The sequence below is a fragment of the Temnothorax longispinosus genome, chromosome 10 (genome assembly GCF_030848805.1).
Source record: "Temnothorax longispinosus isolate EJ_2023e chromosome 10, Tlon_JGU_v1, whole genome shotgun sequence".
In the NCBI taxonomy this organism is placed as follows: Eukaryota; Metazoa; Arthropoda; class Insecta; order Hymenoptera; family Formicidae; genus Temnothorax; species Temnothorax longispinosus.
The window spans coordinates 16,939,768-16,967,019 of record NC_092367.1 but is presented as its reverse complement, the minus strand read 5'-3'; the positions used below and the strand labels follow the sequence as shown (position 1 = coordinate 16,967,019).

General features: G+C 42.9%; 2 protein-coding genes and 1 long non-coding RNA gene across 5 annotated transcripts in view; 2 read left to right on the top strand and 1 right to left on the bottom strand.

Moving 5' to 3' along the window:
- Positions 1–13,596, top strand: part of LOC139820776 (uncharacterized) — a 33,955-nt gene extending 20,359 nt beyond the window's left edge. The window contains exons 2-3 of the mRNA XM_071791295.1: positions 10,388–11,883; positions 12,096–13,596. Coding sequence (XP_071647396.1) covers positions 10,388–11,883; positions 12,096–12,437 — 1,838 coding nt within the window. The 3' untranslated portion in view covers positions 12,438–13,596. The remainder of the gene's footprint in view (positions 1–10,387; positions 11,884–12,095) is intronic.
- Qin (tudor domain-containing protein qin) overlaps positions 1–16,842 on the bottom strand; it is a 143,000-nt gene extending 126,158 nt beyond the window's left edge. Inside the window, exons 1-5 of one of the 3 annotated variants that reach the window (XM_071791290.1) lie at positions 16,704–16,842; positions 14,115–14,396; positions 13,941–14,023; positions 13,648–13,851; positions 13,490–13,570 (exon numbers count right to left, since the gene is read on the bottom strand). In XM_071791290.1, the coding sequence (XP_071647391.1) occupies positions 13,490–13,570; positions 13,648–13,851; positions 13,941–14,023; positions 14,115–14,396; positions 16,704–16,710 (657 nt within the window). In that variant the 5' untranslated portion in view covers positions 16,711–16,842. Of the gene's footprint in view, positions 1–13,489; positions 13,571–13,647; positions 13,852–13,940; positions 14,024–14,114; positions 14,397–15,181; positions 15,911–16,703 lie in introns of those variants that run through there. The other 2 variants (XM_071791289.1, XM_071791288.1) reach the window with 2 other exon arrangements.
- A 28-nt stretch (positions 16,843–16,870) lies between these two features.
- LOC139820784 (uncharacterized) lies at positions 16,871–26,460 on the top strand. Its single transcript, XR_011734110.1, has 3 exons — positions 16,871–17,045; positions 22,644–22,754; positions 26,278–26,460. It is a non-coding gene; the product is annotated as an uncharacterized lncRNA (long non-coding RNA).
- The last annotated feature ends 792 nt before the right edge of the window (positions 26,461–27,252 follow it).

Sequence of the window (27,252 nt, the reverse complement as noted above, 5' to 3'; positions counted from 1 at the left end):
CAAATTATGCGGGAACGTGTACCTGCGGTGCACCGATATGAATGGAACAAATGTCTGTACGGTATCAGATTCCCACTCGCGGAGAAACGCTTAATGTTATTATTTCCCATACAATGAAATAACTTGTAAACGAGGAACGCAGGTTAATTACAAGAGTAGTCGGCGATACTATCGCGAAACATCTCAAGGTACCGGTGTTTCTCTATGTTCTTATTTCTCATCACTCATTACCGGCGCCAAACACTGTTCTCTAAGACGTAGTCTTTATCTCTGGCACACGTCAACCGTAACCGGTACGGTACGTACTAGCGTCGGTGGAACGAAGTTCGCATAATCGCAATATAGAGAGGCGACGACTAATGTGCTTAGCTTAGCGTAATACCCGTGCAAGGATTTTGAGAGCGTATTGAGACGGGCACGGAGCGGAGGCCCGGGTGTATTGCGGCGCATCGAGAGCGCGTAATCAGGGCGTCCTGAGTACTCCTGAAGCGCAGCGGGGTAAATAAGAGAAACGCGGGAGGATCGAAGAGACGATAGAGCAAGACGGTGCAGGGGCGCGAGTTGCGGAGGAGAAAGGGGATTTCCGTCGTGCAAGCAATTATTCGCGACTTCGAATTAATAATCGATGTAGGAATTGTGTATGTATAACTATAGAAGTTCCCGAACGCAGTAAGGAAAGTGCACGAGAAAGAGGGAGAGAAAGGGAGATGCAAAGTTATGCGATGTATATGTATATGTATCTAGCCCGCGGACAAAGTTAGTAGATTCCCTATTCCCTATGGTCACTCGATCTATCGTGTGCGCGCAGCGCGCTCCGAGCTTATTGTTGTTCCGGATTGCGGAGATTTCTGCGCGGAGCTTCCTGTTCCGCCTGTTGCCATGAATATCTATTCAGGAAACGAGGCGGACGCGCGATCGGCAAGCAGGCGGTCTCTTCGCGTCTGTTGTCTCGTTGCAAACAGATCGAGCGGACTATCAATTCTCGCGAGACGCGCGACTCGAGAGCCGATTCGACGTGCTCAGACTCAGATTCGAGCAACATAGAGAATGCGGCTGGGAACATACATCGGTGAACATGGAAAAAGAACATCAAGAACACTTTATCCTTATAATACTCGATAACGCTGTGTTCATTCGTACGATCGAGCACGGAAATCTTTATTGAGGGTACCTTACAGGTACGTTAGCAGTGAATGTATCAGCCCTTCATGATGTTCTTCTTTTCCATGCCCAGTAGTGTAGATCGAAAGTTCGACGAACGAGACGCTCGAATAATTAATTTTGCCATTGCGTAATCGCGCAATCTTTTTTTTTGTACGTTTCGGGATTAAAGTGCGACTGCTGGGAACAAAAAATGTCATGGCAAACCGGCAAAATGGGAAGTTTAACGATGGAATGTAATTAAAAAGCACCTCATTTACCTAAAACGTCGCATGTTTAGTTGCTTCTCGCTTTCGTATATTTTCTTACTTGACGGCGCGCAAATATTCGTGATCGCTTTTGGAACGTGAAATTACCGCGCATTAATTACAGTAATAGATTGAAGAGAAATATCTATGTGTGTGTGTATGTTGAATAATCAAGACGTTTAATCTGTTATATGTATCTTTATCATTCTTGTAATTATTATTTATCTCTCGTTTCGTTTCGCTTGCTTGGAAAGGAATGCCTTGCAAAATGCGTTCATGTAATTTGCAACTGCCAGCGGATTTATGTCGCGAAGAGAAAGAGAAAGGACCGGGCGCATTAATAAAGATTAATTGTGATGAGCTTTTATTATACGTTCAGGGTAATAACGTAACAAAATATTTAAAAATACGTAACACGCGCGAGTCGCTCGTCCGTGCTGCTGCTATAACGCGCTTTCCTGCTCACCGATGCATTTAGAACGTCACTCAATGATCTCCGAAAAAATTTTCCTATGCATTCTTGAAACAGTCATTGTGCAGTCGGTTGAATATTTTAACACCGATATTATATGTACGGTTGTCGTAACATACATAGAAAGTACCATCGTAACGCGGGCTTACAGATTAAATACTGAACGCTTAACCCTCAATTAGCACACCTCGGGTGGGCCACCTCAAATGCCACACTAGTGCGATTTGAGATTTTGACAACTTTTAACTGTCGTATCTTAGTCATTTTTAATAAAAATTTATGTAAAATTTCCCTGACAATCGAGAAGTGCACTTTATTTTAGGAAAAAGAAATGATTTTTATATGAAAAATTGAAATATATAAAGTGCTGAACAAAAAAAAAGTGGTGCGAATTAGCACATGTGTGCTAATTGAGGGTTAATAATGAGAACCTTGGGATTTCTGTTATCTAGACATTTAATCTATTATTTAATCTACTTATTTGCGTGCAATTTCTCCTAACAAAATCGACAATGCGTGCGTGTGTATCTTCTTTCATTTTGGTCTCTAACATTTCGACTTTAAGTTGACGATTGTACGTAACCTAGTAATGCAACTCCGAGATAACATTAGTCTCGATGCCTCGCAAACGCGAGAAACGTATACTCCTGTCATTCTGATAACCAGAAGCAGATCGCATCACGAGTGTTAACGTCGTTAGATCCGACTTGCGAGATGTCTGCGAGGCGCGAAAGTCGTTCCAAAGATCGTAACGAGAGCGGACAAGCCGTCGTTGTTGCGTTTGTAATTTCAACGCTCGAGGCGACGACGTCCGACGTCGTGCCTGGTTGAAACGGGAACTGCTCACTCAAGTGTAAAGAGTTTCCGGTGAAATGTTGTTAGATGCTGAATACCAATACCGAAATCACGTATGTGGTTCCTGTACACGTCGATGGGAGAACTTTTGGAGTGCTATTTTATGCGTTGAACAAGCACGTTCTAACTAAACGGACAAGCTGTTTTCTAATCAAATAAAAAGAAAAACAAAAAAAATTAGCGTGCTAAGATTTATAACAATAAAAGTAGACCAAGAATCTTATCTAGTTATGCGGAGTTGAGAACGGCTTTTAGAAATCTCGGCTTTTTTACGGAAATTAAGACTCGATTATCCTTTCGTTACTAAATTCCGTGAAATCTTGTCGATCGCGAGGATCGTCCTTTTACCGTCAAAGTAGTAAAACTATCTCCGCCTTATACATCGCCTCTGTATAGCGCAAATTCTTTAGCAAACGCGATATAAAGATGACTTTCAAAGCATTCTGGTAGAAGAGGAGAGGTATCACGGTTTGCTCGGCAGGTCAAAGGATCGACTTTTAGTGGAACTGTCGAGGATCAGGAAGGGTTAAGCGAGCGCGGGGTGTGTACCATAATACGAATTGGAAATCCACGCGGGGACGGAAAATGGCGGTCGAGGGCTTAATATGATTTATATGAGCTTCGCCATAATCTGATTCCTGGAAAGAGCGATATCGCAGCTTGATGATGTATACTGTTAATTAAATAGGTATTATCTGAATGACTGCGTTCCTATTTCCCGTTATTCCTCCGCACAGATTCACCCTCGAGAAAATAATTATATCAACCGCAATAATGAAAGACAATTAGTATTTGCTGATTAGTATTTGTGTTTATTAGACCACCGTGCGCTATTAATATGTGCTCATCAAACGTTCGCATTAACTATGACGAGAGCGTGCACATGTGCGGAAATAAGCCTTAGAGAATAAGCGAATCGTCCGAATAAAAATCTCATTGAAAAAAAGGAATCTATTCCAACAAAAGGCTTGATTTTCTCTCGCGTATGCCGCTTTATTGCATTATTAAACGTTTTAACGGAAATTTTATATGAGCAGCGCGCGAGCAGCGGCCAATAAGACTGAACGCGCAGAATCGATTTAAATTTACGGAATACTTGGACCGAATAGTTGAAATTATTCGGCCAAATGAACGAGTTGTCCGAAAATCCCGAATAATTGCGGTGGTGGATACAGTAGGTGATTCTACGTTTCAGTGAACTCGAACAATATTACAGCAAAACTACTAGATATTTCAGTGAAAACATTCATATTTCTGCAAAATTTCGATTAAAATTTCAGAATCTCTGACAATTACAATTTCGATCTTTAAACTCTTTTACTTTTAAGTCTTTCAAATATGTAATATGCTTTTTAGATCGCGCTCGAGAACAATTTTTAAAACTTTTATTGCTGAATCTCAACGACGCGGCGACGAGTAGAATTTATTTTCGCGCAATGAAACATTTTTCACGCAATACGGAACAATTTCCATATAGCTGGAGTCTCTATCGATGTTGAGCATCGAATTCCCTTCTGGAAACACCGCGATTTCCATTGAAACGTTTCCTTTGTGCCACGGCAAACACGAAGATTTTCAGACTTGAGCTAATGAATTTAATGCTCCAGCCTGCACCCGTGTTTCCCGTCGCGGTTTATAGTGTACAATGTAAACATGTATGCGGCCATTTGGAGAGTTCATTAGCGACACATGCAACCTATTACTATTCTTCGGGGTTGCTGCATTTGCGACGCAACAGCGAGTCGGTCTTTGAACGTACCCCGATCCTCGAGGGGAAAACAGAGGCGTTTCCCTTGAATCGATTGATTTCGCTCGATTGTACAGACGAACAATACGCGAACAAAAGGCGGGCAAACGAAGATTAATACAATGTACCCACACGAGCGATAATAGCGCGCGTATTTGCTTCCTTTTCTTCAACGTCATTGTTGTTACGTGTACTTTTTCTCTCACAGTTCCGCATTCGCGTTTTTTCTCCTGATCAAAGCTACAAAATTCGCTTTGCCCAAAGCAAAAGCATATTTTGATTTTACGATATTGTTTCGCGATCGTACATGAATGCCTTGCACATTATAAGTCATCTCAATTTAAATTTTTCTCGAATTAATAGATCATTGAATTTTTAAGGTACATCAAATTTCGTTTTTCTAATGCATAAAGGAGAAAAGTACGAAAATCTCGGATAGTTCGAACTCGTAATACGAATTGAGGGTCAACGTTAAGAAGTGTCAGATGTCGGAATGGTCGGAATGATTAATCGCGCGAGAAGCCCGTTTACTTAGAAGCAAACCGGTTATCTGTTGATGTTTAAATAAACGTTTGGATATTTTCCGCTAAATTATTAGAGCGCAAAAGTTTATTTAATCATCGTTTCGATAGGAAACAGTTTCTGTTTAATTGACGTTTGCACAATCTGATTTGACCGAGCTAATTAATCGAATTGATCGCAGCACGCCAAAAAATAAATCAAACAGCAATCGTGAAAGCTATAATAATACGACGACCACCAAATAACTATAGTTTTTCATATATACTTATATTGTTAAAAGTTCAAACCATCTCCATTTTCAAAATTCCGAAGAGCTTGAAATTCAAAAATTTGAAATTCTTTTTCTGACGTCAAACAAAAACACACCGATACAAATGTCTCTAAAGCAATGGCATGTCTCGGAAAGAGCTCCCGATGTTTCGAGATGCTCAAAAATTTTCCATCCCACCCTTAATGACACCCACGAGTGTTATTCCGCACGGCGGCGGGGACCTCTTGCTATCTCCGTACCGACTTCCACGCTCCGTGCCGCAAGGCATCCAAATGATATATGGCGTTTCCCATTCTAACTTACATTTCCTGCAGCCGTTCTTGTTCCGTCCAATTTCACACGCTTTGTATCCCCTTAAGGTCCAGTACCGGTTACAACGGACCGCAGTGCGGTGCGGTACGATGCGGTAATAGAGAAGACCCCGCCGCCGCCGGCGCATTTGCATCCGCAGAATTCTCCGGTCGAATCGCTCGACCCTGCCGCGCCCCGTGCCCGGGCACGGGCAGGGGCAGGGGCAGGGGCAGGGGCGACCTGGCCCGCGGCATCGAAACGCGACGAACCCTCGTATGCGCCCGAGTGTCATTACGCGGCTCGTTTTCCGGCTTTAATTAAATGACGTGCAAAATGTGCGCGGCACGCCCACGCTTCTCTGGATTTCCGGAAAGCCCCTGCGTATGCTGAGGCAGGTCAACCGTGAACCAGAACATTGTGCCGCGCTGCACGCTTAATACGACGGTACGTATTAATGCGCAACCAGCAGCAGCGTACGCGTGAATTTCAAATACGATATCATATTATTCCGGAGAATTTTTCCATCGCAACGTCGCCCTCTCACTCCCGAGATAATCGAAAAGAGGAAGAGAGAAAGAGAGAAAAAGAGATCATCTTCGTACACGATATAAGATACGACCGCATGAGAAACGTGATTCCGCGTAAGAAAACATCGCAGCAGTAAGTGACAGCACTTTGCCACATTATATCCTGCCGTACATTTTTATGATTATAAAGCGTTCAGTTAGAAACCAAGTTTTTCGTCATTCGATCCACTTAATAACCAAAATTTAATTTTATATTTCTTTATACGACGTTTTAAAAAGAATTCATTATTTATAGAAATTCTAAGAAAATAGATATTCGTCAGTTATTCAGTGTTGATCCAAATGTTTGAAGAAATATACAAAGAACATAGAAAATTGCTATACTATATTATCAAATCATTATACTACATATATATTATACAATATAATTGTTTAGTGTCTTCTTTTTAAATTTAAATAATATATAAAAATTGTGAATGCGTGAGATACTCTGTACGAATTACACCATTAAATTTGCATATAAAACTCCAAAAATAAATAGAATAATAGATGTGTGGTTCATAAAATTAAAAACGTAATTTTAAGTAACGAATAAAATGGATTTTTCGCATATCACTGCTTCTTTCTGTGTATACATTAAAATTGCTTCAATTATTAGTCTAATAAATCGTAAAATGATAAATTCATTATCGGCAGAAACTCTTCGAAACTGTGTATTTCGATTCCGTGACTTTCGCGCAACGCCATGTTTCTCCGGTGTCGAGTGAGAGAGTCGCGATATTTCACTCATTAAGAATTTTCAAGGATGAAAAATGGCTTTATTTTCTAGCGCATATTGCCACCCCTCGACGCGACGGGCCCTTCGTCTCGCGCGTGTGCAATAAATAAAGTGACGGTCACAGTAATTTCAGCCACGCACGATTGGGAGCTCCGACGGTTTCCCGCCCGGGCACACGGTCGGTATTAATTATTCGTAGGTGTTAGTTTTTGCTGAATGCAGCGTTCCACATTACGAATGTCGCGAGCGTACCGAGCAAGAGTGATGAGGAGCAAGGCGATGCATGTTCTTTACTACCGAAAACTGCAAATCGCCGCGAAAACATACATCACCCACGTTCTCCGCTTCGAAGTTTGTGGATGGCAATTTGTCGAAAATTAATTAAATATCACGCGTTCGGGAAAGGAGGGAAACATGGATTCTCGCGTAATTAAATTCTAGTATTTTTCTACATAATATTCGCCATTCGGCTGTCTCGTGTCGAGTGTTTGAATGGCGAAAGGCTTAACCGAGAACAACGCGGCGTACATATTCCAGCCGCGTCTGTGCCTCGCGGTTCTCTCCCTCATCGCATCCGTCGAGCAACCAAGTCACGCGCGTTCGAAATAACGTAATCCGAGAGACCAATACATGCCAATTAATATTCCGTATCGGGCTACCTACCGACAGATCGGTACGAGATCCGACGCGTCGTACTTCCGCATGATACAACAATGGGTGTTGCACAACGCAGAGTTCGAGTTAGAATTTCGCCAGTCGAACAGACATTGTCGCGGGGACAAAGATAGAGAACAGTGAAAAGTAGATCCGGGGCGGCGAAACTATCGGCGATGACTTGGGAAAAAGGAAGCAGCCCTGCATCGCTTTCGTCTGGCTGAGATCCAATTCGAAGAACAATTGTTTTTCGTTGTGGCTGACGGTAAAAGTGAAAAAGTTTATCGCGTCGTTCGATTCGTTTGTCGCGAGACCAGAGTCTGTAACAAACTCAGGCGTTGTCATAATTTAATTTTATATTAGGCGGTCTTCAATTTTGTCGCTACACGCAGTTTTTCGACAATATAATTCTCTTTTTAAGCTAAGCACTCGAGTGTTGCCAGATAACGCGTAAGATTTCCATGATATTCCCTCAGTGCGGTTGATTCGTTTAACGGAACACAGACGAGATTTCCTTTGATTCGGACTTAAACATCTCAAGGTGGATTTGCGCGAGAAATCCAACGTCTCCGCATCCGTGTCCTTTTGTGCGTAGATATAGAAAACGCATTTCGCGAGCGAATGTCGTGTCGCGCTTTGAAAATTTTCAAGACGAGCTCCTCTCAGATCGGGCACACGCGCGCCTTCCGAATTTTTCAATCACGTTTCGCGCTGACAGGATTAATAAAGCGCGCCGCGCCGCACCGCGCCGCAACGCGAGCGGAGTTTCCAGACTCATTTCATGCAGAATCGAATTGGATTTCCAGGTCGGGACCGGTGTGTATAACCGTGTGTAATCCACGAGAGGGCGAAAGAGGCGGAGATGAAGATAGATAGAGAGGGAGTAATATGCGGCTGGAATGCACGTCCCTTTGATGTGCGACTCGTGGAGCGCCGCGACGCTCTTTCAGCGAACGCGGTGCACTTTGTTACATCGACGCTAAATAATCGGTTTATAAAAATTCATGGCCAGTCTAGTGAGGTGGGTTTATATCTAGCACCACTCGGGCCCGCGCGCACGGTTCCTTCACTATTTCACATCTCCTCCCTATTCCCTTCGCATCTCTCGTACCGCAATATCGCCAGCCGGACGATATGACGAGAGCTCGCAAATTAAAAAAGGGCGAGGATATATTCGTAGAATATTATATAGGACAGAGTTTCTAGAGATAAAAGGTAGTCGAGAAAAATTATGTAAAAATTTATGATCCATTTAATTTTCCCAAACTTGACATTTCTCGATGAAAGATCGAAGAATTTCTAGTTTTATTAATTTAATTTAATAAACCGTCTCATCCACATCAGAAAATACAACATTTCATGATGTGTGGATACGTAATATCCACACATATGACCCACACATATGAAGAAAATATTGTGGTTTAACGTGATTATATCGTTGTTATCAAACGGTAGAAAATTAAACGATATATGATAAAATTATTCAGGTAGAAACAATATGCGTGCGCGTGTGTATATGTGTGTATATATACGTGCTAGCACGCTCAATAAGATAGTGGTGATATAGCCAATTGCTCCCGCAGGAGAATGCACCGCGCTGTATGGTGGATAAATAGGGTCCCATTGTTAGCCTCGATGATATACGCATATTTAGAATATTGTAATATAGAGTTTAACTTTTCATAAATGATTCGTTCGTGGATGCAAATCGTAAAAAAAAAGTACGATTCTATAGAATCACGTCTTACGTCCATTTCTACAATGTAGATGTAACTTTAATCTCGGTTTAGTTGATTTGTTATCTTTTTCTAGTTTTAAGAATTAGAAAAGGATAATAAGTAAGTCAAACCGAGATTAAAGTTAATCTACATTGGTAGAAATGGACATTAGACACAGTTTCACAAATTTCGGTTAACTTTTAACTTTAGATTAGCTCACTTTTCGTCTCTTTCTAAGGAGGACGTTAGAAGGAGACGAAGAGTGAGTTAATCTAAGGTTAAAAGTTAACCGACACTTGTGAAACTGGGCCTTAAGGTTTTACAGAGATGAATTTTATCTGTTGCTGTCTTGCAGCAAGGCGCGTATAACAAAGAGAATCAAAAAAGAGCTTTGTGACGATCCGCGGTGTCCCACGGAAAATACGTACACCTCTAATCGACTCCTCAAAAAGCCACCGTGCATCGTTATAACCGCATGTGCGATACACCCTCATCTCCTCCCCTCGACCCCGGAAACGTGCGAGGTAGCGCACGCGTACCGCTCGCTCCACCCGCGTGGAATTAAATTAGAAGGAAAATATTCGGAGAGCCGGCCAGCGCTTTTGTACGTGCGGCGAGATAGCAAGAGATAAAGGCCGCGTGTGTAGACGCATGCGTGCATGCGTGCGTGTATCGGTGTTCCCGGTGGCGGAGGATATATTCGCGCTGGCACGTTCGAGTGGCGCAACCGCTAAAAACGTACCAATCCACCCCCGCCGCCCCCAGCTCTATCGTCCGTTCAATCTTCAACCCTCAACCGTATTCCCTTTCCCCACGATTCGTCTTTGTCGGGAACGTTTCAGACATACCGCGTTATCTCTCATTCTCTTTTCGCATTCTTCCGCACGCGGTTGTTCGTGCAATCGCGGCGATGCATCGAAAACGCAACGAGACAATGCTGCCCCGTGCGAATCGGTACGAGTTTTAAATAGCTCGAGAGCTAATTTAATTATGTCACGCGTATAATGTATTTTTTTTTTTATGTAATAACACGAATATAGCGCATCTTCGTTTAAGTCCCCATCAAGTGGTTTATTAGTTTATTTCAATCGCGCTGTTAAATTCGCTCGAAAATCGATAAAAAGCGACTTTTCTCGGTTGCAGTTCTCTTGATGCGAGGCTTGGAAGCATCAGAACCGGCGAAGTCGAACGCGACCAGTGCTATTTCGGAGGACGACGGAGATGACTTCCTGGCAAACATGAACCTGACGACGTTCAAGGAAAGATACCGAAGATTGATACCCTACATGACTTTTTACGTCGCCAACAATTACCTGAACGCTCAGGCCGCGTTGGGGCAAAATTATGCAGACGAGCTGTCGGGCACCCTGCTCCGAAAACCTCCGTCGCAGCAACACCCTCTAACTCGGCTCGTTGACGTGCCGAGGAGGGGCGGTAATAGGTACCGTGTCAACTCACCCGACGAAGACAAGAAATTCGTCCCGTCCGTGCAATTCGATCCTAGAAACATCGGAGGCGATAACGATTACTTCGCGCCGGTCAAGTACAACACCAAGATCAACTATGCCGAGTACTCTACCCCGTCCTATCAGCTCTACCAGGTGCAAAAGACCTATCCCGAAATTACCACGCCTGTCAGTCATATCCTGAACAAGGAAAATCGATACTTTATTACCGCGAGACCCCCGCAACCCTCTGCTCCCGTGATCAAGAAACCGCTGTTCGGCAACCCGCAGGACGATTACGATCAGGATTACACGGCGAAGCCAAACATCGCTGTTAATTATCCTAATAAGGAATTTGGGGGAGTGCGATACATTCCGGTGCACGCCAACGTGCAGCAGCAGCAGTCAGTAAAGCCGTCAGTCTCGTTTTATCGGAAGCCGAGTGTGAATCTGAACAATCTGATCGAGAGTTTCCAATTGTCCGAGCGACTGCCGGAAACGCTGAACAAAGACAACCTCGACAGCAGCATCAAAACGCTCATTGAGATTCTTAATATCCTGCACAATACGCGGCAGGAAAATTTCCCGCAGCCGCAAGGACCCCCGTTACCGCCGCCGTCGCCGCCCAGATTGATCGGCTACGATGTTTACAAGCCGAAAATATATACGCGGCCGAAAGTGGTCACCGAGACAAGATTTCAAGTGACACCGAGCCCTCTGATAATCACCAACGATCCCGAACGATACAAGACGACGGACGACACTCAGATTAAATCGTCGTTACAGTCGGATTACAACTTAAATCATGTGAAGGACGAAAAGGTGGAGTATTACATCCCTTACGTTCAGGACATCTCGAGCGAACATAAGCAACAAGGACTCAAGCCAACTCCTAGTGTTTCCACCACCGAGCACTCGTACGAGATCACGGAAGACTTGAGCGACGATATCCTGCAGGACGAACGGTACACCCTGCCGATTTCCACCGAGGCGTCCACGAGTCAGGAATACGTATCGCCGAACGAAGTTACACGCCCGGGGCCGAAAATGCCGCTGCCGGCATTAAAATACGGCGCGACGCGCGGAAAACCGAACGTCGATTACCCGGCGTACGCGAATATACCGCAAACTAAATTCAGTTGCAAAGATCAAAGATATAAGGGATTTTTCGGCGACCCAGCGACCGGATGCCAAGTATGTATACTGCAATTAGTGAAAATATTATTCTTATATAATTTATTCTCAAACGAGTCTATAAAATATTCTAAACCATTTTTTTACATTTACAAATCTCCCTACTTTTTCCACAATTTCTTTTGATTCTTAAATTTAATATCCACGTGATTTTATATTATACGAGATATTAATTTCTAGAATTGTGTTTAATACGATAATATTGTTCTTAGGTATGGCATTACTGCGACCTGAATGGCGGCAAATCGTCATTCTTATGTCCGAACGGCACAATATTCAGCCAGGTAGCATTGACTTGCGACTGGTGGTTCAACGTAAAGTGCGAAACGACTACTCAATTATATGTGCTAAATGAACGACTGTATAAATACATCCTGCCAATTATGCCCAAATTCCCCGAGGATTTCACCGGCCCGGAAGTAGATCGATACTTGGAGCTCAAGTTCAAGGAGATGGAGGCAAAAATGAAGGAAAAGAAGCTGAAGAAACAGCAAGAGGAGAAGAGCAAGCACAAGGGCAAGTCGCAAACGGTGAACGACGAGGAAGACGCGTAATTCAAGCGTTATGTGCTAAATAACTTAGTCTTAATATATAATACCTGACTCGTTGCCATTATAATGAAAAGCAAAAATATGTCGCGGGTTGTAAGGCCACAACTCTGGCAGTAATGAGCCTTGCAACCTCGGAAAAGTGCAATATGTATATGATAGAGTTACATGTGATTTAAGCATAGAGTAAATCACATTGCGCGTAAAATAAGTTAGATTATCTCACGGTCTTTGTACGGGTATGAAATGGCTGATGATATTAAGTATTTCTTATATCCCCTCTAGTCATATGCGTATACTATTGTGTACTATTTATCACGAAAAATGCCCGCCTGCCTTACGGAGCCTTTATTTCTTTCGGTCTATACTAGAATGATCCAATTGAGTCATAAATTTCAGTCATGATAAGTCATAAAGCAGATAACAGATAACCTGTTTTTCCAAATAGCATTAATACTACTAATGAACCTAAATGACACTCTCTCTGATACATTGGTTATAATTATAGTCAAAAATTAAATGTTTTACTAAAAGTCATTTATGATTCGATTATTAATATTCAATATAAATTCCTATAACTGTGCAATTCTAAATGGCACACAATTTGTACATCTCAATAGCAAAGGACATAAATAGTAACACTATAATTAATATCACATAGAAAAATCAGATAGGTCTCGCCATTTATCTATAACCATTTTCCACCCAGTCGATATATAAAATATGATATCTCAATTTGTATATGATTTTATACGATACATATCTATACGTAATACGATATTTAAAATATGCGCTTCTATTATGTATCTGCGAGAATATGACTAGAATACTTAATTTATAATTTATCAGAAATCATTAAAAAAATAAACCACGTTAAAATAGTGAGCGATATATTCGAGCTATCGCCAAATGACCATACGTTAATCTTTCTACGCGTACCTAATGTTTTGTTAAAAGTATTAATAAATATTTATTTATCATTTCCTGGCATATACATCTCGTAGTAATTGAGCGAGTTCCTCGCCAGGAAAAAATATTTAATAAACATGCGGACTTACCTCTTTTGTCTGGCAAACTCGCAGCAGCGTTTCCTCGATATGCATGTAAGTCTTGTTGAACTCGGGCAGCAGGGTCTTGTTCTGCCAATAAAATAGAAATCGTTTAAGTTTCTCGCAATAATATGTAATAAATCATGATTTGAACAATATTAACCAACCTTTTCTGATAATGGCACGAAATGGTGCAGTTTGTGTAAGAGCAAAGTGCAATTTGAACAACAGGCCACACAACAGTCATTGCAAAAATAGCCTAGCATTTCGGAGCATGTTGGCGAACAACTATTCAACATATCGGATGGACTGCCAGGGCCCCCATCATGTATCGGGATCTGTGTGTGATTCTGCAATGCCCTTCCATGAATCTAAAAACAAAAGTAGAACCAAAGTCGTAAGATATTATGAATATAATCCGTTTGATTATAAATATTTTGTTTGTGATATGCCAATTTACTTTTGAATAGCAGCAGTAACAATAGGGAACCATGCATTGCGGACAGTTTACATTAGCTTGATTCCCACATTCATGGCAACATCCTATAACCAAAAATATATGTTAACCACATGTTCACTTTCTTCTTCAGAAAAGTTAATTTACTTCATCAGTTAATGTACTACGTTCTCTAACCTTGCTTCGCTATCTGACGTAACTGTGTAGATAATTTGTGACAAAATAGAAACTCTTCATCATCATTTTCCAATGGACGATGGTAGGACGAAACAATCAGTCCTAGTGTATATAAATTCAAGGGAAGCAGGCACTTGGAACCATTTTCCAGATCAGTTTTACACGCAGGACAAGTCTTAACTCTTTCTCTGTGGATACATTTATTGCATATTGGATGTCCACAATCCAATAACAAAGGTATCAGTGTTCCTTTCAATATCAACCCATTGAGATTCGATAGATCTGTAACAATTATGACAAAGATCTTTCTATTTTGATCTAATAAACAGTTTATTATAATTGATTGCACATACGAATAGTATATAAGCTACATAGTTTTTCACTATTATATTTAATAGAGCAACAGGATAGGAGAAAATGAAATATATACATCAGTTTTTATTAAAATATTATGACGTGCAAAATACAATTGATATCTGCTATTAAAGTATTTTGATACAAAAAGATTTAACACTCTCAGGCTTCAATATCTAAAATAATGATTATATACTTTTTTTTTAAAGAGAGAGGCATAAAAGTTGAAGCAAAATATAAACCACAAAACGCATTTATCTAATAAATTAGATATTTTACGATAATTACTTGATTATTCCGTCACAAATATACGTGCGATAGCTTTGTGTGTCGCAAGCATAGAGTAAATGCGGAGAAAAGGGATGTCCGAGTCGGCGAAGGTCTGCCTATGGAGCGACGGACACATGGGATTCTAACCTCTCTAACGCGTGCTCCTCGTTCGCGCTGTACGATCGAAAAAAAGAAACCATTGTTCGCGAGCACGTTTACGTTTACCGGCATCGTGCGCGACACGCACCCCGGCGACATGCCGTCTCTCTCTCTCTCTCTCTCTCTCTCTCTCTCTCTCTCTCTCACGTGTCTCCTATGAGCCGCGATTCAACGATTCCGGGTGCCGGCAAACTCGGTCGCGTTCGCCGGTGCGCCAATCGATAACGCGACGTCGCGACGTCGCGGCGTGGTGGGCCGCCCGTTGTATACATCGCGGCACTTACCTGGCACGTAAAACTTGCTCCTGCAGAGAACGCAGACCACGTTCCTCAGCTTCGTGCCGGGGACTCGGAACCACGACGGCAACAGCCTGCTGCTCGACGCCTTCGCGCGTGACATCTCCGCGACGGACGTGTACATCCTTGCGCGAGGAGTTGAGGACGAAGATCCCGAGCAAATTCCGACTTTCCGACGAGATCGACGAAACGACGACGCGGACACGGGGTCAACCGCGTGACGCGACACGCGTGAACCTCGTTTCAAACTGGCTACTCGCCGCCGCTCCGCCGCGTGTTTACCCGTCAACACTTGCTCGCACCTCGCACCACACAACTGTTCTTATTTCTTGCCCACCCCTCCTCGGAGGCGACTGTTCTTCTGTTGTATCTGTCGAAGTCGAAATATCAACGCGACCGGTGTTCGACAATCATCGACCGGTCGATGACGACACAAGGACAGCCGAGTCGCAGTCGTCCTGCGATACGACTACGCACTACGCAGAGCACCCGCGCGAAAGTTTAACGGAGTACTACTACGCATTTTAAAATGGCGGCGAATTACCGGAAACGATGTGTTTTACACGCAGCCAGCTTTTCTCTGGGAATTATTGTCTTGCCGGCTAGTCGACTATATCTTTCGCGCTTAACGAGATTGAGGTGGTCCGATATGTAAATCTCTTCTTCGAAATACGAAAAATCAGCTGCGAGATTTTTAATCCTCGAGTGCGCAGCTTTGCATATAATGCAAAAGCGATTTTTCGATGCCTCGCGTACTTACTCTCCCTTGATGAAGTTTCTGAAAATGCGCAACGTACTTCGTCTATATCTGTAAAGGACCTTCTCTGGCCCTTCTAGACTTTCTTTTCCTTCCGAATGGGAAAGTCTAGAAGGTTATTTATTCAGAATGCTACGAAAAATCGCGAGTTTCAGGATTAAATTGATCGCTCTTTGTTCTTGCTTTATTATTTAATTAGCGGCTTCGTTAATTTAGCCGGTTGATATATCGATCGATAGAAATAAGAGTATATTTACCGATTCTAGCACGTTGAGTGGCGCAAGGATCTCGATTAATTGTAAAAATTTGGATTACGAATCCCTGATGATTTCCGAAGCGGAAAATCGCTCCGTCGCGTCGCGTTTAACATCGGGCGTGAAATAAAGTAAGTAGCAATTGACCAATCACGTCGAGCGTTTGGTATAAGTTCGAGTTATTAGATATATTCTCAACTGTAATTGGTCAATTTGCGTATTGCGTATTACCAACAGACGAATATGTCATGGGATCTGCGAATAGATATTTGGCGGAGAAAATACGCGATGATAATGATTTTCTGCACTGATTTATACTTTGAAGTTTCGAAAGGAAGAAAGAGGGATTTATTTCAGGACGGCTCACGCAGTTTCTAACAACTTCGTACTACAAACCAAATCACAAGGTCAAGCGTACATATTACTGCGACTTACGGAATTGTATTTAGAGTGTATTTACCATCGATAAAGATCATATAAAGTGTATTTTTCAATTCACCTTGCATCGAAAACAGCAGAATTCACCAGTTTCGCCGAATTTGCGAGAGTCACGACGAATTCTCGATCGTTCTCGCCGCCGCGTCGGCGTCGGTCGGCGTCGCCGCGAAAAGGCGCGAATTCATTCGCGTCAGGCGAGTAGGCGACTGCTGCTGCTGCCTGGCGAGCGATCTACGCGGCTCGCTTCGCCTCGCGCGAGCGTACGTGCTACCGGAGTACCGGAGACGATCGGAGCCGGGGCCCGGAGCCCGGAGCTCGGATTCGCGATGGCAGATGACGCTACGATCCGATCGGCGCGACGGCTTTGCCGAAAACGCAAAAAAGGGGTATGGATAAAGGCTAGGTAAGATAATAATGCGAGCGAGACGGCTGTGTATCCGCCTATAGGTCTAGGCGCGGCTCGCCCGGTCGCCGCGACCGGCCCGTTATGATCCCACCCAACTCGCCTGTGCGATCGCTCCAGCGAGCAGCAGACTCGCGCGGATCCTTCTCCTTCCGCTATGTCGGCTCCGCGTCCGTTCGTCCTGTCCTTCCCGGCCTCCCTCGACCCTCCGCGTCTTCGCGTCTCCCGTCTCCGTCTCCGCCACGCAACGCTGCGCCTTTCTCGCCGCGGCGCGTCGTTCGGAATTGTCCGTTGGCCGCGGACGCCGGGAATGCCGGGATGGAAATGCAACCTGAAAACCGCGCGTCACGCGCGAAATTCTCTCGCGTCATTAATAACGTCGAATGCTCGATTCCCGCCTGCCGTCTGTGCTTCTCTCTGCCGCGCTGTTGATCGATCGGCGCCCCGCGCCGTTCCGCGCCGCGTCGCTCCCGAGGCGCTTCGCCCGCTTTCGCGCTTCTCCGAAGAAACTTTTAAATTGAACTTTCGGTTAACAAATTCGCCGCCGTTAACGAATCAATTTCCTCCGGGTGAGATCTGTCTTCGGGGCGAGACGTGGCTGATTATCGGCATTATCGCCAGCCAAGAGGCCAGAGCGATCGCTATCGAGGCGTCATTTATTAAGCGCGTTCTCGCGAAACGGATCGCGCGAGCGCGCTCCAATATATATCTCCGGAAAGAAGATATATATATATATATTCGTTCGTCTCGTTACGTAAAACTCCGCTCCGAGTTGGCGAATAGCGGGGAAACGCGGATCTGACCGTCGCGCCGTGTCCTTTGGGCGCCGCGATCTCTTTACGTAATCGGCGCGGTCGGTCGCGATAGCGAGTCGCCCGTGCCGTCGGCGTCGCCGCGCTGTGTGTTGCCTGAAACAACAGTTCGCGCGCGGCCTCTCCGGACTAGGCGAGCGAGCGATGGAGCGGAGGCAAGGTCTAGGCTGGCTGGCATTCAAGGTCGCGTGCAGAGAGCGCAAAGCCCGGATCTATCCCCGCCCCAGATTTCTAGCGCCCTTCGCTCCTCGCTGTCACGCCGTCCCGCTCGCTCGTTTTCTCTCCCTCTCTCTCTCTCGTTCCCTCTCCCTCTCCCTCCCCCCAGGAGCGGAGAAGTCCTCTTTTTCTCCGTCTCTCCTTCTCCTTCCGCCGCGACGCTCGCCGTCCCGCTTGGTCCCGCTCGGTCGCCCGCGAGCCGCGACCCGCCGCGCGCGTGCAACATCGATTTAGCCATAAAAATTCCCCGCGCTCGACTCTATCACTCGGCTATTATTTCCTGCCCGGGACCGACGCGACGGCGTGAAGAGCGACGCGGCGCGGCGCGGTGCCGTGCCGTTCCGCTCCCGGAATTCTCCGCTCTGTAAATGCGCGCGGCGCGGCGAAGGAGGTTCGGACTCCGCGGGGTCGTATGCACGCTATCGCGCCGCGCGAGGAACGAGGAAGCGCGCGGCGAGCGCGCGCAACGTCATCCGCGTCTCTTTCGCGGGTATATATGTGTGAGAGACACTGCGAGAGCGTGCTTGCGAGCGTGGAGAGGAGCGAGAAGGAGAGAGAGAGAGAGAGAGAAAGAGATCGCGCGATTGAGAGCGTGCTCCGATAAGGAAACGAACGGAAGCGAGACAAGATTCTAGCTACGTCTCGAAAGGCGAATCTCGCGTTTCGCTCGCTCGCTCGCGAACTCGCCGGCTGCGAGGATGAAAGGGCGTATCAGCGATTAGATCCCGTTACGTACCACTACATCGACGAGACATTAGCGGGATTAGTCCTGTTCTACTCTCTGTCTCTGCTGCACAAGGCTGTTCGATGTTATGGTGCACATGCAGTTTTCAAAATTTATTTCCCGAATGAATGCGCGCGTGAGAAGACGGGAATTAAAAAGTAAAGACAGGTCAGGTAGATTTGCGATATTCAAGCGAGAGATTTCTTTTTTTTTTTAAGAAAAAATATAAAATGTTCTTACATATAACGAAATATGTCACTATAATTTGATGAATATTTAGTTCAATCTCGCCCATGAATTATATTTCATAATCTGCAAATTGTTAATTTTAATATATTGTTGAAAAGAAAATTATATTATCGCCAATCAGTTACAGAGCGTTGCGGATTCTTAAAGTTTTCAGTTATAAATACAACTTTTTCACTTATAAATCCAATTTGTAATAAGAAAGAGATAACGTATTTTAGGCCGGTATTTATAATCGGTTCTTATATTTGAGACCGTCTTAAGTACAATCTTAAGACGTCATGAACCAATCACAGAGCCGTATTAGCATCTTCTTAGAGTGTGATAGTATAATCTAAATAAATGAATAAACACAACATTTGATCCCAGCTGATTTTATTTTTTGGAACATAAAATACTGTTTTTTTTTATGAGATTAGTCGTAAAAAATAACGGACGCCCAATATGTAAATATAAATAGCAATATAAATAGCAGTAATATTAATGTTCAGACTCTATTCCTGGATCCAACATGATATTAACGAATATTCACACCTATACTATGTAGGTCAAGCACGTGTCGTCTTTTCTGCACAAAGAATTGTACAGTTAATTTAAAGCCCGAAACTCTTTCTCTCTCTCTCTCTCTCTCTCTCTCTCTCTCTCTCTCTCTCTTGTTTTGGTCCAGCTAGTCGCGACCTGGCAAAATCCAAGAGAGATCACGTCTTTTTCGCCGTGAACGAGGAAATGCTTTACCTACGCGAAGAGGCGACGCTGGGAACCTACCAAGCGGTATATAACTACGGTAGCCTGGCTGGGTTCTAAATTCAATTCCGTTGACCTAGATTAGGTGCTACGTGACACGATGGAAGTTCGCAGTTGACTCTCTCCCTCTCTCTTCCCTGTCCTCTCTCTCTCCCTCTCTCCCTCTCTTTCTATCCTTCTCTCGTTTTCACCGGGCTTTCTCTCGCCCGCTCTCTCGAATGAGAGAGCTTGGTAAATTCGTTTGGTCGTTGCTCGATGCACGAGAGGCAATTAAAAACGCAAGAGAAGATTATTCTTTACAGCAATATCGCGTGGTAGACATAATATCAACAAAATTATTTCACAAAATTCTGAAAAATAGAAATACATATGTTAAAATCTAGAAAGAAGAGAAAACGAGTGAGAGAGAGCGAGAGAGAGAAAGAGGAGAGAGAAAACGTCGAGATTTAAAACCTTTTCAAGTATGCAGAGGACTGAATCGTTTTAACTGGCGTTTTCCCATCCATTGGAGACTCGCGCGTTTCTTTTTGTAACATTTAAACGATCGAGAGGGATTTCTCCTTCCGGAACCATCATTGTCGTCACCGTCGACGGTATCGCGACGCGGGGAAAAGATCGGCGGGGTGGGAACGCGCGGGTTAGCGAGAGATCGATGAATAATTTTGGCGTAGTGGACGAGCGAAAAGCCATCGATTGAAATTTTCATCAGCCTTTCGCGCGCGCGCGCGCGCGCGTGATTATTTATTCGCGGAATAATGAATGGGGTGAGCGAGCGGAGCGACGAGAGGACCGGGAGATAAAAGGCGATGTCTAGAGTCGTTCGAGACATTATGGGCCGTTTACACGCCTTCCCCTGTGAAACTTTAAAACGCATTTAAACCTCGGCACGCTCGGACAGGAATCGAAAGCCGAGAGAAAAGATAGGAGATGGAGAGAAAGAGAGGAGTACAATCTGTCGCGTCCTTTCTGATACGCGCGCTCTCGCCTTTATTTTTCATGCAAAAACGCCGCACTCGCGAAACGCATTCAATAATTAAAAGGAAAAAAAAAGAAGGAAGACCAGCGGGACCAGTGCGGTTGACATTAATTCACATCGCACACTTTTCGCCGTGCAATATTTACCGCGCTTGAATATTACCTCGGTGTCCCGATATAGGAGCGGGCGTTGGGACACGTTTTAAATTCATGCGGCAAAACGCGAGCTTGTGGAAGGGCGCTGCATTTTGTACGCGGTTTCGAACGGCGAAATCGCTCAGGCATCACGTTATATACGGGATTCGTTTTTGGCGAGCGCGGCTCTTGAGGCTCCTTCGAGGCGAAAGAGCGAAAGAGAAGCGGCGGCGGCGACGGCGGCGCGCGGCGGCCGCGAGATCCTGCCGACGAACGGTTTCGCGCAATCCCTGGCCTTCCCGTCCTCCTTTTCAACAAATAGCTACTCGACAAGAAATCTCCGACTGCGGATGTTGCGAACGTACGGCGACGCGAATACTTATTATATCTATGTTCGCTGGCGGCTGAGTAATTCCTCTCCATCGATGACAGATAAAATTTATAGAATTTTGCGATTCTCACGCTAAAGAGTTATCCAGAATTGAATAAACCGAAATATATTAATTTTTATAGACCCTTGCGGACCTAGAGAAGATTGTCAGATTTTATGCGTCGCTTTCTTTTCCAATACGAGGGAATTTTTGCAATTTTTTCCAAATTACCGCAAAGATTTTCAGTTATTTATTCTCAAAAGATTTATTAAGTGCGCGTTGTAGAAAATTCTGAATCCGCTATCGACTCTGTGGCCCTTAAAGGCCAACGATATCGGTCACGCCGAGCTCTCTGCTCGCGCAGGCGACAAGTATTCGCTGTATGCGGCGGATCCACGTCGGTGTAGAGGTCACACACGTGCCGACGCACACGCACGCGATCCGTACACGGTAACCTTCCTCACTATATCTAGTCCCGTCGCTCGGCTTGCCGTAACCAAGCCGCGAGCGTTTCCGGGGTAAGCGGCGGGCGTCGGTCGGGAAACCGGCTGAAAATAAGGGGCCGATAGGGGGATGGGGGTGTGGGTGGCGTACACGTGTCGCGACGGATCGGAGTACGAGAGAGAGAGAGAGAGAGACGCCGGGGGAGCGTTGGATTTATCCCTATCGCGCGCACGAGCCGGAGGTGAGCCGAGGATGAGCCCACCACCCGCTCGTGGGCGCGCGGGTGGTCAGGTCAGGGATGGAGCTACAAGTGGTGATAAACGAGGCTGAATCCTCGTTATTACCCATTGGGGAAGAGACTCCGGGAATTCCTGTGGAATTCTGAACGCGCCGACTACTTGCCGCGCCGTTTTTCCGCTCTGGCGATTCCAATCGAACTTGTTATGCTCTCTCTCGCATTGTGTATTTTCGCGTAGGCAGCTACATTCCTCGCTAATTTTGTCGAATCCTGACCAACAACGGTCGTGTATATATTTTCCCTATATTAGTCCGCATATGCGAATCGAGGGGTTGTAAAAGCGAAACTCGCATTCTCCGAACGGAACGGAGAACGGTCGTTATCACAGACCGCCGTTAGATGTATAAATATAACGGCTTATTTGATTTAAACACCCATTGTTAGACTTATAAAATAGACACAGAATATAGAAAAATATTTAAATCTTTATATGAGAAAAAAAAGAGAGAATGTATTGTATAAGGTACAATTATAAAACAGATATACCTAATAACGGTTTTGTTCCTTTTATATTCGTTAAAGGTTTTCTTAAAGGCGAAATGGAGCGTACGGTACTCTTTCTTATTTTAATTGAATTTTTAAGAAATTGAGGAAGCTCTAAAAATTACCACGGTATACTTTTGGTATTTCCAGAAAACCCAGCCGAAAAATCTTCGACGTTTGTTCCAAAATGTTCGCAATTTACTTCCCGGCGCATTTAACGGAGCCACGAGCCCGGACTTTTTCAGCGACGACCTTCTTTTTGTAAGTATAACGAAGACGACTGAATGCCAAGTAGAATTAAGTAATGATTATTAGTACCAAACTTTTCTTCATGAATAACGAATGGTATGAATAATTGATCAATCACGCGGTGGGCGGCATGATAAATGGAGTGTATGAAAGTCCAAACGAGGTAGAAGACCTTCCGTTTGGCGCTTTTTCTTCCCTTGCCTGAAGATTTTATAAACATTTTCTTATCGATGTCAAAGCGTATAAAGACGATGCCTATTAAGCTTCGAACATCTGGAAAATTGCCATACAGATGAATGCGTTCGCGCAAGAAGCACGAAGGTTTAATCCCTTTTAACTTCGTATAAAATCAAAAGCCGGCGACCCCGGGGTCACCGTCTATGTACACGATATCCGACCGTAAAAGGATTAAACCTGCTAGAATATTTTGCGCGATATTATCTCGACGGCTGGTGCTCGCACGTCAGCGATGTTTCCAAAATATTATTGTATTTTAACTTCCGCCCTTCTCTTTCGTTATTCCTTTAAATGATAGCCCTTTAACTGTATAGTCTCTCGCATACATTTATTTCTCTTTCCCTCCGACCCCTGACGCCCACTTAAATCTGCGAGATTATTCCGCGTTACTTGCATGTAACGCGCACATAACATTATTTATCAACCGTCCGACTGGCAGCAGCCGGGATAAAAAGAAAACAAACAAAAAGTTTATCATGGTGATCTATATATTCAGGTACAGATATTTATGCAAATCTCGTGATAAATTTCTATTTGCATCCTTTTCTTATACGATAAGATTTTATTGACGTACACAGGTTTAAATAATGTTAACTTTAAAAGCAATCTTGAATTAATTTCCATTAAAAATATGACGCGCATTATATATATCTTTATTTATTTAAGCTTTAAATACTTGATTTTAAAACCTTTATTCTATACTCGCGTACTCTCGATTTTTTAAATGTTTGGACTCGAATGTCGGAAACTTATGCTCTCACACGCTGTTGTAAATCAGAGAATGTTTGAGCCAACATTCTTCTGACATCTCGAAAGTACGAACGATGGAAAGCGAGAAAGACGGCAGGAAAGTTCGGCCGGGCAGCGGAACGGTAAACAAGCAAACACTACGCAGGGGTTGGCATGACGGTAAGGGTATAAAGAGAGACGTGCAGCCGTCATTGCCATTATCGACGGTGTTGTCGTGCAGCCGCGGCGTGACGTATAATAGGCATCGTCGCGAAGACGTACGGACGTCGCGTTAAAGTGCGAAAATCGAAGAAAAGGAATTGCGGGGCCTCGAGTTCGCATGGAAACGCGCGGAAGGAGAAATGATAGAGGATGAATAGCCGAGAAATACGTGCGACGAAGTCGACGGTATAGGATATAGGGAAGAGAGAGGAAGTAAGAACGTAGAAGAGGAAAGAGGAGAGACGTTGAGAGAGAAAGAGAGAGAGAGAGAGAGAGAGAGAAAGCAAAGGAATGGGATAAATATGAGAAGGAGAGAGAAGAGTAGTCGCGCAGCTATCGACTACGCTTACTTTGCCTTCGTCGTCTCGTATCCTGTCGTATCTCGGTCTTCAGGGTAGCTTCGTCAGGTCCCGACAATCCAGAGAGCCGACATTCGCTATCCGGTGCCGGGACGAATTTGTCTGTGAAGAGCCGGGAAATCGCAATAAAATTGACGTTGGAAAAGAAAGAGGATGGAGTCGTTAATTTCCTCTCTGGTCTCCTTGGCTGTCTCTTTCCTTCTCTTTCTCCCTTTCTTTCTTCCTCATTTCGTAGGGGTGCATATTGCAAACTGCCTGTAGTCTCGAGCCCAAATGCGTTTCGCATCGCTTCTTCTTTTCATTCTCGCGCTGGAGATTACACGCTCCACTTTTAAGGTAGTTGTACAATGACTTTTCAAATTGAACATCGGAAAAACAAGGAATTATAGAATTCATTGTTTAGAGTGTTCAGATGCATTACAGCTTTTTAGTACTACACAGAAAAATAAAAAAAGCCCAATTTACGAATCAATACAAACGATATTTTTGTACGACATTTATTGAATCATTTTCACTTACTTATTCACGTTTATTCATTTATTTAATTCTTCTAAAATAAAAATATTTAAATAATTAATTTCTTTAAAAAAATATTAATTTATTATTATTTCTTTAATTTCCACATTTCGTGAGGAATGAAATTATGAAATTTTTATAAATCGAGAAAATAAGTCGTCACATTTTTTGCTGAGAGGTTTATAATTTAATTAATTAATTTAATTTTTCTGATTTATTAAAATCACTAGAACAACTTTTTGTTTATTAAAATTTCACCGTTCTATTTCTCTCAGGAGGTGAAAATTTGACGAAAAGTAATAGCAATAAATTATATCATATTATATGATTAATTCACCAAGATAAATTTTATTCTTCCAATGAACGTCAAATTTAACGTGTCGATGATAGCTCATTCATAAAAGTGAGTTTGAAATACAGGAAATATATTCATTATGAGCTTGTTTTATAAGACGTTATATTTCAAGTGTGTGTGTCTGTAAGATTTTATTTCGAGAGGACAACAAGTCAACTGGCATGCGGCCTTGGTATCTGTTTTCGTATGTACAGAACGTTGGCGCGTACGCAAGGTCGCCGCCCTGCCATTCGCACGCAGACATCCGAGTCGGCAGGCGGCAAGGCGAGACGTAACATTATCATCCCTCAAAACGCGATTAGTTTTTACGATTACTACAGTCAACTCGCGCGAATAATTAACATCTGCAATTATAACGCAATCGGTCTTGGTAAGCGGATCGAGGCGACGACGAAGCAAATATTTCACGACTTGTTTAGTTGAAATATTAGCAATCGGAACGATAATAGATGATCATAAATTACTGTTTTATTTGTATATATATTTACGAATACAATTATTTCTTTAACAATGTTCGGATAAATGTTACGTATATTTTTAAATTTTTCGACGATTTCGGTATAAATAGCTCAATACTTTTTAACTGATTGTGAGAGTGCAGAATAATAATCATCAAATCGAGTGATTCGGGCGGAGGTACATTATATAATAATCTCGCGGGATTATGCATTCAGAATGTATTAAATTGAATTAAAATATTACATAAACATTAAACTAGCGCGTATAAATATTAAATTTTAATTATATTTTTTTGGACGATCTTGGCTTTCAATTCGATTTCATTTAACGTCGTATATCTATTAGGACAATTTTTAGGCTATTTTCGGTTGATGAAATGTCGGTGATGCGGATTAATTCCGAACGAAATGGCATTACGACATGTTTACTTATTATATTATGCAGTCGCAAATAACTTCGCATTTCAATATAGATTAACGTAAAGGTGTACATAAACGAACTGTTAAGATCTTCTATCATCCAAGATTTATCTCCACCGTTTCGGGGGTTATTTTGGCGCAATCATACTACTATAATAAAATATGTTATGCAATTTTACTTGACATCGGGAATATTGTACAAAGTGCTGCGCGATTCTAATTAATTAATTATTTTGTAGTGAGTGCAACGAGTGAATCCTGACAATCCGAGAGGAGATCCGAGAGGAGAAGGCATCGAGCAACGGCGGAGCAACTATAGAGATAAGTAAGTTATTATGTGTATTCTTGCGCGGTAATTGTTTTTTGAATCATTAATTATTGTGAAAATCAATTTGTTGCACAATACCAATTGGTTACTATAATGTACGCAATATCTACCCATAAGAAACTGAGAGATAAAATTAACTGAGTGATATAAATAAATATCCCCTGAGCTTATTTTATTGAGAATATAATATCTATATATATATATATATATATTATAATATTATATAAGAGATCGACATGTGTATAAAAACAATTATATACAGATTGGATTGCGCGTATTTTATGCAATCTTGTTAGCCAATTTTTATCACTTGTAACTTGTAACTCGAACAATTTTGACTTCGACATTTTTCTATCAGGATTTTCAAACCTAATTATATCTTTAGTTACTAAAGTATGGTTGTGAGACATCTTGTATAAATTAGATCATTTTCTTGCACAGAGAAAAAAATTTTCTACATTTTAGTAAATATTAGTTTGCACACAACTCTGATTTCATTCACTGAAATAAAGAAAATTTTTCTTTTTATTAGTATATGTGTATTTACTGAGAAAAAATATACTAATAAGAAGGAAAATTTTCTTGATTTTAGTAAATGGAATCACAGTTGTATGTAAACTAATATTTACTAAAATGTAGAGACATTTTTTTTCTTAGTGTGCCATTAAATATCGCACGATATTAAGTTAAATGTATCAACAGAAGACTAATATAATGACGAAAATCTTTATTATCCACTACCGTCGTTTGGATTAAATGAACCATTCCGTTTAACGAATTCAACGCGGAGTGAGAATGTCTGTTTATCTTAGGAACGTTAATTATTACGTGCTAAAATAAAGTTGCTGTATTTAAAATAAGGAGATTGGTTCCGACTATTTACGAT